At 35.7% G+C, this 14,414-nt stretch overlaps 2 protein-coding genes across 2 annotated transcripts; one reads left to right on the plus strand and one right to left on the minus strand.

The window, feature by feature from the left end:
• The first annotated feature begins 309 nt into the window (after positions 1-309).
• LOC110105565 (DNA replication licensing factor MCM5) lies at positions 310-7,166 on the plus strand. The gene is made up of 19 exons (XM_020835127.2): positions 310-639; positions 710-824; positions 915-1,058; positions 1,482-1,661; positions 1,743-1,841; positions 1,910-2,037; positions 2,211-2,316; positions 2,397-2,531; positions 2,617-2,694; positions 3,035-3,139; positions 3,221-3,312; positions 3,394-3,526; positions 3,620-3,715; positions 3,976-4,067; positions 4,178-4,268; positions 4,368-4,477; positions 5,951-6,080; positions 6,180-6,281; positions 6,848-7,166. The coding sequence occupies exons 1-19, from the start codon at positions 476-478 to the stop codon at positions 6,929-6,931; spliced, it is 2,184 nt and encodes a 727-aa protein (XP_020690786.2). The 5' UTR covers positions 310-475; the 3' UTR covers positions 6,932-7,166.
• A 1,677-nt stretch (positions 7,167-8,843) lies between these two features.
• LOC110105556 lies at positions 8,844-14,414 on the minus strand. Its single transcript, XM_020835117.2, has 8 exons — positions 14,194-14,414; positions 13,325-13,433; positions 12,974-13,118; positions 11,199-11,250; positions 10,963-11,109; positions 10,767-10,878; positions 9,532-9,658; positions 8,844-9,443 (listed from the first exon to the last, which is right to left on the minus strand). Exons 1-8 carry the CDS (start codon positions 14,392-14,394, stop codon positions 8,996-8,998), a joined length of 1,341 nt encoding a protein of 446 aa, XP_020690776.1. The 5' UTR covers positions 14,395-14,414; the 3' UTR covers positions 8,844-8,995.

Consider the following 14,414-nt stretch of genomic DNA (forward strand, 5'->3'; position numbering starts at 1 on the left):
ACTATAAAAATATATTATTTATGAGTTTATGAATATTATTTTCTATTTTTTCTCAATAAATCTTACTTGGCTAATGAATTGCTTTATAGAAAATTGCTTTAAAAAGCATTTCCAAATGAAACCAAAAATTTTTACCCCTTTTGATTAATTAGTTGATATTGACTATTAGCCAAAGCTTGAAGCCTTTTATTAAATAAAAATTAATTAAAAATTTGTTTCTAATTAGCAATTATAAACTGGCAAAGTGCGGTTTTTGTGTAGCCAATCCTGTAACTTGTTGGACATGTTAAAACCCCTGTGCCCATTCCTGAAGCCATAGCAACCGCGGTTTCCCGCCAAATCCCTTCCTTCCCGCCAAACTGAGCTTCAAGGGAGCCCTTAGCTGTGTTCGTCGTCTTCCCTTTCCCTCGTATTATCTCGCGAAACGGAAGAATCCAGACTAATAGATAGTTTATAGATCGAGCGGGTCAGAGAGATGTCGGGTTGGGACGAGGGTGCAGTGTTCTACAGCGACCAGGCTCAGTTTCCACGCGGCGGTGGTGATCCTGACCATGGCTCCCTTACCCGCCACGCCGCTCTTCGCAAGTTCAAGGAGTTCATCCGCGGCTTCTCTGGCGAGAAGGGCGAGTTCCTCTATCGGTATTCTTTCTGTCCTCGGCCTCCTTTCGTCACTCATTGAATGTCTTTGCTCTTACCCTTTCGATTGCAGCGAGAGTCTGGTCCACAATCCCGACCACCTCACCATTGCTATGGAGGACATGAACTCCTTTGATGCCGATCTTGCTGACAAGATCCGAAAGCTTCCAGCTGATTATTTGCCCCTGGTATGCGTCATTTTCATTCTAAGTTTTTGAGTTTAGGGTTTACTTTCCGCTTGTGATGTGATAGGTCCGGCCTTTTGTAATGTTTTGAAGTTGGAAAGTGCGGCTGCTGAGGTGCTGGCGAGCCTTCGTTCGAAAATTGCCAGCGAGACGGGGGAGATGGAGGAGCCTGTCACAGGAGATGTCCAGATTTTCCTCTCATCGAAGGAGAACCCCGTTTCCATGCGTTCTATTGGGGTATGCATGTAAATTTCCCTTTATATTATTAAGTCATTTTCGTTTGGATGAAACGAAACTGCAAAGGGGGACTTTTCTTTTAATGAAATTCTCTGCCAAGCAAAATTATTTTTGCCATTTACCTACATCTTGTTTAATTGAATGCAAGAATTTACTTCATCTGGAAGCACTAAACCCTAAATGCAGAGGAAGTCTGCGATCTGGCCATGTAAAGTTTCAGTAAAAACATATCCAAGCAAAGGATGTCATTTGAAATCTAGATTTTTGTTGATGATATTCTATTGAAGAATCACAGAAGTGAAAATATTACAATCCTTTAGTATCCATTGCCAGACGGCTTTGTTTCTGCAGTTTCTACTTAGATCCCCCAATTCTTCATTTATAAAGTTGATAAATTTTATCCTATTGTGTGCTTTGATTTAGGCTGAGTACATGTCTAAGCTTGTCAAGATTGCCGGGATCACAATTGCAGCTTCTCGAGTAAAGGCCAAGGCAACATATGTAACCCTTCTTTGCAAGAACTGCAAGAATATCAAAACTGTGGCTTGCCGTCCTGGACTTGGCGGTGCCATTGTTCCAAGATCCTGTGATCATGTTCCTCAAGTAAGCCACCAGTAAGCAAAATCGCCATTGCCATTTTTCTAACAATGTGATTAGATATTGAAAGTGAGTTTCTTTCTATAGCCCGGGGAAGAGCCTTGCCCCTTGGATCCTTGGATTGTTGCTCCTGATAAGAGCAAATATGTGGATCTTCAGACACTTAAGCTGCAAGAAAATCCAGAGGTTAGTAACCTTCTTCTATTAAGTTTATTCTTTTAGAAGAAAGCTAAATATTTCTCATCGATTTGAAGGATGTCCCAACTGGAGAACTTCCTAGAAACGTGCTCCTGTCAGTGGATCGTCACCTGGTCCAATCTGTTGTTCCAGGCACAAGGTTGACAGTTATAGGCATATTTAGTGTATTTCAAGCGTCTGCAACGTAAGATACTCATTGGATTTTATTAAAGAAGGGATTTTTATATACATAGCATCTAAAGCCAGTTTAGGTGTTAAATATGTATTTTCAATAGTTTTAGATGTTATGTATTTAAAAATCCCTAAATTTTAATAAGTCTGACCAGGCTTGGTATTAATATTTTTGGCTATTTGCAGTCAGAAAGGAGCTGTTGGAGTTAAACAACCTTATATTAGGGTTGTTGGCATGGAACAAACACGTGAAATGAACACAAATGGGCCTTCCACCTTCACTTTAGATGAGGTATATTTCCTCCTGAAGTAAATTTTTACTGACTAATGATTTTCACAATGATGCTAGTATAATGACGCCATACTATGTAGGAGTTGGAGTTTAAAGAATTTGCCCAGAGGCCTGATGCTTACGCTAAGTTATGCTCTATGATTGGTCCATCAATTTATGGGCATCCTGATGTGAAGAAGGCCATTGCTTGCCTGTTATTTGGAGGTTCAAAGAAGGTATGAAGAAGGGATCGTTTTCCCAAGTTGTAAGATGAGAAAGAAAAACTAAATTACATGAGATGTATTTTGTTTTCACATACAGAGGTTGCCAGATGGGGTGCGACTAAGAGGAGATACACATGTCCTACTATTGGGTGACCCATCAACTGCAAAATCTCAGGTTCTTTTATTATTATTTTTAACTGAGGCTTCGTTTGGGACGATTTTTTATTTATTCTTAAAGCAACTTTCTAGTATAAAAATTTTAATTTTCGCGTACTTATAAACTGCTTTAAGAAACAACAAAAAAGCCGTCCCGAACGAAGTCTGAATCTTGAGATCATCCTTAGGATTTGATTTTTTAGGTATATAGTTTTTCTTTTCCTTTTTATGTGTCAAAAGAAAGATTGTATGTGGCTTGGAATTAAGATGAATGCTCCTGTTCTTCAATCTGCAAATCATTCTGTGTTGATTGCCTATTTGGTTCATATCTTTTCTGATATCTGTTTTTTTTTATCAAGTTTCTCAAATTTGTGGAGAAAACTGCTCCGATTGCCGTCTATACTTCAGGAAAAGGTTCATCTGCTGCTGGTCTCACTGCTTCTGTTATCCGTGAAAGTAGTTCTGTAAGTATCTAAAAAGGGCAGTTGTAATTCAATATTTTTTAGAGTTTTTTGTACAAATGCTTTCTCTCTTAATGTTCTCAGAGAGAATTCTATCTGGAAGGAGGGGCCATGGTTTTGGCAGATGGTGGGGTTGTCTGCATTGATGAATTTGACAAAATGAGGCCTGAAGACAGGTATAGTTTACTGTAGTAGTATTGTTGATTTTAGATGTTCTCTTCTGTGCTATTTATTGTAGAAAATTTTTGCATCTGTAGGGTTGCTATACATGAAGCCATGGAACAGCAAACTATATCCATTGCAAAAGCAGGAATTACTACAGTTCTGAATTCTAGAACATCTGTACTTGCAGCTGCTAACCCTCCATCTGGGCGTTATGATGATCTGAAGGTCTTGAAGCTATCCTCTATTAAATCACATATTTTGTTTGATTCAACTTTCATACCATAACATTTCTAGAAATTCCGATTCATTTCCTTTCAGACTGCACAAGACAACATTGATTTGCAAACTACAATCCTTTCGAGATTTGATCTGATCTTCATTGTTAAAGATGTTAGATCGTATGACCAAGACAAGGTAAAAATGATACTTTTGCATATGGATGGTTGCATGGATAACATAAAAAAAAAATATTTATAAAACTAACATTCTTTTTTTTTTGAACTACATGTGCTTGCTTGTTATCTGTATAAATAGCTAATTATTAAACTTCTGAGAATTTGACAAAAAGAAAAATACTAGTTGGGGCTCTGCTTTATATTTGGATAAGATGTATGAAGTTACCTATTTTCTTTTTATACTAGAAAAACAGTAATGAATTGAACATTTTCACGCAGCTAATTGCTGGTCATATTATAAAAGTTCATGCCAGTGGTGCTGCAGCAGCCAAGAAAGATGATTCAATCGAAGGAGAAAATTGGTTGAAGAGGTATTAATATGGTTCATATAATTGTTCTACGCTTCCTAAGTATTGGGCTCCCTTAACTTGTTTGCAATCCATATGACCTCTGTATCCATCTATTAACTTGAATCCAACAGGTACATTGAGTATTGTAGAGGTAGCTGTCAACCAAGGCTATCAGAAAAGGCTGCTGAAATGCTACAAAACAAGTATGTAGAGATCAGACAGGTGCGCTGAGCGTGTATATTTTAGAATGAAAGATACTCCCAAATCGATATATATCCATGCTTTCCAATGTCAAGTTCATATTGGATTTTTGTGTTGCAGAGAATGAGACAGCAGGCTCATGAAACAGGGAGATCTTCTGCGGTTCCTATTACAGTGAGGCAGCTCGAAGCAATCATACGGTTGAGTGAGGCTCTAGCAAAAATGAGACTGTAAGCGTCAGTTCTTTCATGAAATTTTCATTTTGTATGAAGCTCTTGGTTTAATTACTTATTTGATGAATTAGTCATTTTTGTCATTTTGTATAAAGCTCATTCAACTTGAATTATGGAGGTCAACATTAGACACTAAAGTTTTTCACTTGAGTAGATCTAAAACTGAATATATGTAGTGTAATTTTAATAGTAATAGACCTAGTTAGGGGATTGTGACTTTGGACAATCAAGTCATTAATAAGAGTACACGTTTCTTGGATCTTTGTTCAGAATGATGGGGATATTATCAGTAGAATTCAAGTTGGATGGTTGAAATGGAGGAATGCATCTGGTTTGTTGTGTGATAGAAAAGTCCTCTCAAACTTAAGGAAAATTCTATAAGATGGTGGTAAGACCTGCAATATTTTATGGTGCCGAATGTTGACCATTAAAAGAGAAACATAATACTAAGTTAAGTGTTGCATAGATGAGGATGCTCAGGTGGATGACTGGCTTTACCCTTAGAGATAGGATGCGAAATGAGCATATACGTGAAAAGGTTGGAGTAGCTCCTATGGAAGATAAGATTAGAGAGAGTCGCCTTAGATGGTCTGGTCACCTAAAATGGCGGCCTTCCTTCGATGACCCGGTTAGAAAAGTAGAGGTATTAGATTTAACTTATGTTAAGAAAGGTAGAGGTAGACCTAAAAAGACTTGGTTAGAAAATATTAGAAATGATCTTTCTTTATTAGATTTAAATGATAATTTGACTTTTAACATGACACAATGAAGAAAAAAGGATTCATATAGCTAACCCCACGTAGTGGGACAAAGGCTTGATATTGTTGTTGTTGTAGTTGTAGTATAAAGCTCATTCATGACATTGTCATTTTACATATAGGATTATAACCAAATTAATGTGCTTGATGAAATATTTGATACTTGCTGTTATTTGTTTGTTTATATAAAATAACAAGTTCGATTGGCATTTTTAAAGCTCATTATGTAAACAAATATGCTTGAACCCTCACTTGCTTGTCATTTTGTTCATAAACACAGTCACTTATTATTTAACAAGTAGTTTGTTTAATAAAATGCTCATGTAACAATGTTTTATTACTTATATGATAAATGACCTCTGAACATGATTTTTTTTTGGGAGGGGATTTACATACATACCACTTTATATCATACCGTTTACATATCTAATACTCTAATCTTTAATACTTAATGCTTATTACTCATAGACAACTTTAATATCAAGTATGCTACTCCTATATTTCATTCATATCACCCATATCATTTTATTTAATATCAAATATGTCACTTCTATATCTTATTCCTTGCACTCAAATTTGATGTGTAGCTGTTAAGCATAAAATATTAAAAATTTGGATGTTATACATGTGAATAATATGATATAAAGTGGTATGTATGTAAATCCCTCTTTTTTTTTGGTTGAATTTTTTCAATGCGTAATTATGGATTCAGGACTTCTGTTGCTACGCAAGAGCACGTTGAAGAAGCATTCAGACTATTCAACGTTTCCACCATGGATGCTGCTCGATCTGGCATAAACGAGCATTTGAATTTGACTCCTGAGATAGCCAACGAAATCAAGGTGAAAAGAGACCTTTGCCTTTTCATAACCTCAATAACATAACATCTGTGTGTAGAAAAGTTAATTACCTGCCTTTCTTCATTCTGTTTTGTTGAGCAGCAAGCCGAAACACAAATAAAGAGAAGAATGGGCATTGGTAGTCACATATCTGAAAGACGCCTTATTGATGACCTTACCAGAATGGGAATGAATGAATCCATTGTAAGTATTAGTTTACTTACTATTTTCTTATGAAGAAAGAAGATTGATTACAATTTTCTTATGGTTCCCAGATTACTTATCTGATCATTTTAGTAACAGTTATTTAATGTGTTCAATTTAAACTTTTGATTTATCAAATATAATTTAAAGTAATTCATGTCGGATTATTTTGAATCATATTTAAAGAATCAAAGGATTAAGATTAAGACTTTGTTTCGGATGGCTTTTTAAAACAACTTTCTACTAAAATTTTTTAATATTTAACTAAAAAATTTCTTTAAGAAGCAGTAAGAAAGCCGTCTCTCATACTAAGGCTTCATTTGGTAAACTTTCTTTGTTTCATTTGAGATGGCCTTACTGTTTTTTAAAGTAGTTTTTTAATATCAAGAATTTAATTTTTATATTAAAAAGTTGAAGCCGGCCCAATGAAACCTTAAACACCCCACAAATGATTTCAAAATAATTTTGACCTTTTTTTTTCTTTTGTATATATTGGCTCACATACACATACATGTAGAGAGCTCTACTTATTATGGTAGTTTACTTTATTCCTTTGCATATTTCAGATTAGGAGAGCTCTACTTATTATGCACCAGAGGGATGAGGTCGAGTACAAGAGGGAGAGACATATTATTGTTCGTAAGGCCTGATATTGAGCATGCTTACTGCTGAAAGAAATCTGGATGATATGATAAATAAGCCTTATAAAGTCAGCACCCAACTTGCTTGCGAGATGCAGTGATGTACTAATAAAACTCCAATTGCTACTGTTATCAAATGTGCTTTCCTAGCAAATTATCACTACATCAATTGAGAATTTAGTTGATGGGACTTTCTATTGATTTTGTATTGGCCTGCATTCATCACTTGGTGTTAATATTATCATGCTATGTTGTCATGAAAGTAGATTTCCTGTAAAGTTATCTGAGAATTTGTCACCTGATGCTTAGGAGTTGTCATGTCAACAATTTCTTGATTGAACTTATTCCGAATGATGAGAATCAAAGTCCTATATGGGGTCCTGGTTTGATACCCATTGGGTACCCATGCTTTACTCGGATGGGTTTCGCCCACCCAAGGTGACTTTCGAGATGTTGTATCCACCTATACTCATTCACTTTTCATTCTTTTTGAATGAAGTCTTCTACTGACTGATAGCCTTGAGGTTTGTTGCCCTTTGTTCTAATTGCAAACTTTTCAACCGCATATCAGAATTTATCATAGTCGTTGTGTGGTTAAGTGTTGCATACTACTTAGTACTACTTAGTAAGGATAGCAATAATATAAGATATATAGTGATAAGTAATGTAAATTTGATTTATCCCCCAATGTTGAGTACTTATCTATACCCATTCATTAGGTCATGGGCGTATTCATACCCACTCATATTCAATGGGTATGGATGGGTATATGGGTGGGTGTGGGTATGGATACCCAATGTTGGGCTTTGATGAGAATATTAGTTTGAGATATTAGAACAACTGAACACCAAGTAATGTTTATATAGGGGTGTATGCAGTGTGGGGGCCTTGGGGGCATGAGCTATACTAAATTTATCATTAACACTTAATTAAGTATATTTATGATGCATTAATTATAGATTAAATCAAATAAGCTAAGTAGGTAAAGGGTTTTGTTTTTCAGCCTAATCCCATGCAAGAACATGTGGAAGTCGAAACGGGAGGTCTTCTTTGCTTGAGTCAATGCCAAACCCCTAGTTGTTGCCCTCACCTTGTTGCTCCGCCCTCGCCTTGTTGCTTCATCCATCTCATTGCTTTGCCCTGCTCGTTGCTTCCGCTTTCTAGTTGGCAATCGCCCTTGACTCTCGAAAGTTGCACAGTCGCCGCTTGACACTCTGCTCCTGTAATTAGTCATCCGACCTGTAGTCGAGGCTACGTCGACCTTTGATCCGAGTTGCCAGGCCCTCGTCCATATTCCTCTGATTCATAAAGAACACTCTAGTCAAAGCCTTTCATTGTTTTCCTCTCGATCGCAAGCAACTTGTAGCCCCCTTTTTTCATTTCCTCCTAACTCCTTCCAATCGCACACAAGGAAGTTGTTCAGTTGCATCTCTTCTCACAACTCACAAGCCTCTTCCACTCTCTTCTCTCCCTCTCCTCTCCGTTCTACTTTTCTTCTCCTTCCTGCACACCGACATGCAATATCAGACTTGGACATTCAAGCTTCGGAAAGCAGCAAAGGCAAAGCCAAGGTGTACAACTTTAATTTGTTTCTCAAATTTTTTTATTGATCAATCATTTGTTAATTTGTTAAGCAACTGATTTGCTCTTATAAAGTTATATAATTATATCATAATTAACACTATTTCATACCATAAATTCAAATTAAAAAAAAAATATTGAGAAAAGCATATCTATTATTAGAGAAAAAATTTGTATCTGTTCAGCTTGAATAAATTCAAAGATAGAAAATGAAAATGTATGGATATTAAAATTGAATTGAATTTAGTCTTTATTTGGGACAATTTTCTTGCTTTTTTAAGCAAAATTCTAATGCAAAAATTGAAATAAAAAAATAAATAAAACGGCTAATGCAGGTTTCAAACCCGGATGAAAAAGGTTGAGATTTTTTTTTTTTTTTACTTCTGACATAAAAAAAATCCTGACTCCGCCCCTCTCTCCGTAACATAGATTCAACAAGTACTTCACCATAAAAAATGCTTTGTGAGCATCTGTAACATTCATATCATCAAGTTAATTTTGTATGGACTTGCTTTTCCATGAAGTCAGTTCAGAGGGCAGCAGAGCTTCATCAGAGGAAACCACAGCTTGGGCCATCAACTTCCCAAGCAAACCATGATACAGAAGTCCCCTCGAGCCAAGTCCGCCGACGAACCAATACTGGCAATTACCATCTCCGGCGACACAGCCAAGAAGCGGCAGCGATCCAAGAGGAGTCAGAGGCGGCATTGCCCTCAGACCCGCTCTCGCTCCCACAAACCCCCACTTCTTTATAGCCGGATAAACAACAGATACCTTCGGAAGCAGCTCGTTAATGGCTTCCGCCGCTTCTTCCGACGTAACGTGAGAAGAATAGTTGTTAGATTTCCACTCCCATGTTGATCCCATGAGCACTTGTCGGGGCCCTTGGAATGCTAGCCATGCGTTGGATAGGATTGAGGGGCTCTGGTTGCTATATTCTCTACGAAATTTGGAAGAAAATAAATAGAAAACATTGCACTGAGTTGTCAAATATGATGAGAATATTAGTTTGGGATAGATAGCTTCACCTTAGATCAGTGGGCAATTGGAGTTCTGCTATAATTCCTCTGCAATTCCTAAGAGGGAGATTTCCAGAGAGTTCTGGAAGTTTTCCTGCTTCAGCACCAAGACATATGATAACTGCATCATACTCTCCTGCAAAATAAACTTTGTACCAATCAATTTACGAGGATGGATATGCACAGCGCACAGTTGAAAGAAAATATTTATATTTATGCATTAAAAAACTTTTGTTTGAACTTCGCAACAAAAAGCTTTACAAGGATGCCCATATACGACAAAAAAGGGGAAAAAATCATATATGACAAAATGCCATCCTTAGGGATGTCAATTTCGGATCACAGGTTAGGTTTGGGTCAAAATCCAGAATTGACCCAACACTATTCGGGTCAATCCAAACCCGACCCGCTTCGAGTCTGGGTCAACTCGATACAACCCGAATAATTTGGGACCGACCAAAAATTGCTGGTTTTCGGGTCAAAAAACGAGTTAATCTCCACTTTTCGGTCAAAATCGGGTAAAAAACGGGTCAATCTCGGGTTTCCGGTTCAAAGAATGGGTTTTCGGGTTGAAAATGGGTCAAAATCGAGTCAATTTCAAGTTACTAGGTCAACTCGAATCCGATCCGATTTTTAAAATGGGCCAATTTGCTGAACCCTAACCCAAAATTTTCAGGTCGAGTTTTCGAGTCAAGTCAAATATTGACACCCCTAGCCATCCTCATTGTTCAATATGATGAAGATGCTAACATATTTATTCAAAAAAGAGGATGGAGAAGATGCAAGTTTGTACATAATAACAATAACACAAGCAAAAGAGCAAATCCAGACTGCAGGACAACTAAAGTGCTAAACTTGCTGACCCTAAACCCCGTAAAAACACAAAATCCCATTTTTTGTTTCACAAACTAATATTATCCTGATAATAATCAAATAAAAAAACTTATTCAAATCAAACATCATTTAAAAAATAATTAAACACATTTTCAATTAAAATTAAGTCATCCTAATTTAAATGAAATATTTGAAATAAATCCTAAATGTAATTTCCTAATGTGCATAAACCTTAAATATATTTTGTGCAAATCTTTTTTTTCTTTAAATACCTATGCATGTAACTCTACTCCATAAACTTTTCCTTTTCATTCGCAACATTAATTGCAGTTAAATATCTTATATGTTCTTTGTTATGTCATGATAAACATCTTATCTTTCACTTTAATATGAAATGAATTAGAATTTACCATCTAGTTCCCGAAGGCTATTGACATGTTTTTTGAGAAGACTAATCTCTGTCACTGCACGGGGTGATGAAGATACTTCAGTTGCAAAAATTTTGCAAGCCAAAAAAAGTGCCTATATTAACCAGTTTAAAATTAGCATAAAGAAAGAATCTAGTAAGACTGCGAAGGAGCAAATAAGTCAGAAAGCTTTACTTACTTGAAGGTACCTCTTTGGATGGATATTCATGGCAAAGGGCATGTAAATAGCAAAATCCAATGGAACTGATAAATTTGGTACAAGGCATGTTGCAGCTTGCCCGTCAAGGAGTTCTAGAGAACAACTTGTGAGGCAATTTTGAGCATTCTAGCAACTTAGAATGGGGAAAGATATGTAATCAGATCATTAACAACCCAAGCAATCGAATGCAAATAGATATATATCAAAGAGGATACTGCTTTTAGAATCTCTACTTTTGTCTCAGCTGTTGCAGGTTTTAAAATTCCCCTGAGATACCATTAACATAAATCAGCTTCTGAAACAAGAAAACAAATGCAATTGAATAATATTCAAACATTCTAGAATATTTTTATTTATAATTTATCCGAATATTCATCAAATGAAAAATATTTTTTGTAAAGTTTATGTTTCATGACAGCCCATGTTGGATCTTATTTCACTTGAAATGCTTTGCCAAATAATTCAGTAAGTCCAATAATCTTATTTCAACAACTTTAACTTTTTCAGAATCAAATAGATAATAATGTTCAGAGAAGTCTTCCAGATTATTGATCAACCCTAAAAATTCTCTGAAGTTATACTTCTCATTGAATGTAAGAATGATATTGTGAAACTTTATAATGGTTATGTTGTTGTTGGCTATAACGATAACCAACCCAAATTTATTTAATTTACATCATTAATTCAATATTTTAATTGATATGGCTACATGTCCTACATTTTGCTGAAATGATGCTGATCCAATTATAAACTTTAATATCAATTTGATCCAAGACACTTGAGAATCCAAGGACCCGAATACAATTGGAATGATAAAATGATTACAACTCACTGAAAAGAAATTAGGATTCTCATAGCAACAACCACGAAATACACAAAAACCCATTTTCTTTTGATGCAAATAAGGAGGTAAAAGAATCACAATCAAATTGATAATGCAACAGAGTAAATTTGAAAAAATTGATGGAAATTCAAACCAAATAAAATCAACGAGCAATTGAATTGTTTATATTGCAAATGAAATCCCAATATTAGCTCATTTGCTAAATCTATGATAATTGTAATAACAATAACTAAATTATAGAGAGTCATCCAAAATCCAGGACTGATGTTCAGCCTTTAAATAAGGATTGCTTGCTATGGAGCATCCCAGAAAAAGACATTTTAATAAATTTCTAGAAGTGATTTATTCCTTAAAAAATGGAGTATGGTACAGCGCAAAGTTGGGTATGGAGAACCAAAAGGTCTTTAAGACATGTGGTTCCTGAATTGATAAAAATGCCCTTTACATATTACATTCAAAACTTTGGAAAGTGAAAGTATAATCCATTTACATTTTATAATTTATTTGAAAATCATACCTGATTAGTTTAACAACAAAAACATCAAGTTTTTATTCCATTATGTGGGGTCCACTACATGAATCATTTTTCTCTAGTGTCCATTTATTTGGAAATCATACCTGATTAGTATAAGTTAATGAAAAATAAACAATTTGCTACTTTATTTATAATCCATGATCCAATCTATTTATACTATATGAAGAGGATAATGATAATTATCCCTTAGCAATGTATTGACCTTGTTATTTTTCAATTGTGTTTTGTTTATCTTAAACTTTTTAAAATTTAAGTTTGGTATTAAAATGCTGCAACAATATTTAAGTTACAGCCATAACCAGACAGAACGGTATTCCAAGGAGCAACAAAAACAGTATCTATCCTTAATGGTGTAAACAAATATTTTGAGATGACAATGATACTCAGAAAAATAATTAAAACCTACTTGAACACTTGAAAAGTATATGGGCGCAAATGTTTATCAATAAAAATTGGGATTTCAGCTACCTATTCACAGGTATTCAATGCGGATCATATATGCCATGTAGACGCAATTTCTAAACTGTTAGCACATACAAAATCAAAATTTTAATGCCATGTAACGAGTAGATATATAACGATAAAACAAATATGTGGAGTACAATGATTGCCTTCTCAAAATTATAGGTCCATCAAAAGAGTATGACTGATCATGACTGGTCCAACTCGAATAGCTTAGCTCCACAGCTCTTTCAGCAGCTACTAATAGCTCCAAACACTCTTTCCATGACTCTGAGCCTCTCCATAAGAGCTTACCTAGAGTCACAATTGTAATTGTTAAAAAAAAAATAAAGAAAACAATCACACAAGCATTTTTCACGATAAAATTCCACCATTCGAATCAATAAGCAATTCCTGAAGAAATGATGCTAATGAAAGCTTCCACAGTAGAACCACAAAAAGAAATAGCCACACCAAGCATCAACTGTACAGGAACAAGGCCAGGCAGAAAGACGTTTTACCTTTAGGTGAATAAGGATGAAGGAGTCCACCAGAAACACCAGATGCACCACCTCCTAAGTCGGATTTATCATAGATATCTATGCTCATACTAGACTCCTTGGAAGAGTGCTGCTTGGCACCAGTGATTAAGAACCAAAGAAGCCAATTTTAGTCAAGAAGATCACAACTATATGTTATATGAATAGTAAACAAATGTTATTTTGATGCAACCTCTTTTTTTTTTTTTGGGGGATGAAATTGCAGATGCAAGAACCTTGTTTCATTCAGTGACAGAGCAGCATAGTGGAAAACAAAGCTTTGTCATTGAATGAAAAAGAGTTATGCAGATGCAAGAAGTTTGCTTATTTTTGGCAGTTTGGCATCCTATTTTGGGCAGGGCTTAAGCAAAATTTAGATTAAACCCTGTTAAACAAAATTTCAAGGACTTTAAATTCTACAATTTTGATAAATTCCATTTCAATCATGCTACTGGTTAAATCCAAGTTTTGTTAAATCCCACAAGGATATAGCCGGTTGAGAGATTTCTCCTATCTCAAATCTTAAATCCTGAAACAAATACTCAAACAGTTTATCAAAATTTAACAAGATTTAAAATCTGTCATGCTAAATAGTTATCAGGTTTTAATTCTTTCAAGGTTTACCAAATCTGGATTCACCGGATTTACTCATCATTGTTGTCTCCAAACAGACCCGATGAATTGTCAACACTTATGTTAGAAACCCCAATGTACCGAAATAAATCACTCACTATGGCAAACTAATAACAATATCCAAGGCCAAAAACCCATAGAAGCAGCTTGTATGGGTAGCAGCAACTGATAGTCCACGACTGTAAGGATGAAACCAAATCACAGGAAAAGAGAAGAACCTGAAGAAGGTGCCAGGCAACTGATAGTCCAGCGAAACCAGCACCGAGAATAGCATATCTTGCCGAGCTTCTCACTCTCGAGCAGATGAAACGGCGGGTGACGTTGGGAATGTAAGGGAGGTCAATGAAAGGACGACATGAGCGACAAGAAACGGAGGGCAAATCGCAAGAGTAAAGAAGATAAGAGGTGGTGCGTTCCATGAGAGCGCCCTATTGACGAT

Source organism: Dendrobium catenatum, unplaced genomic scaffold (assembly GCF_001605985.2).
Source record: "Dendrobium catenatum unplaced genomic scaffold, ASM160598v2 fragScaff_scaffold_1608, whole genome shotgun sequence".
Taxonomy (NCBI): Eukaryota; Viridiplantae; Streptophyta; class Magnoliopsida; order Asparagales; family Orchidaceae; genus Dendrobium; species Dendrobium catenatum.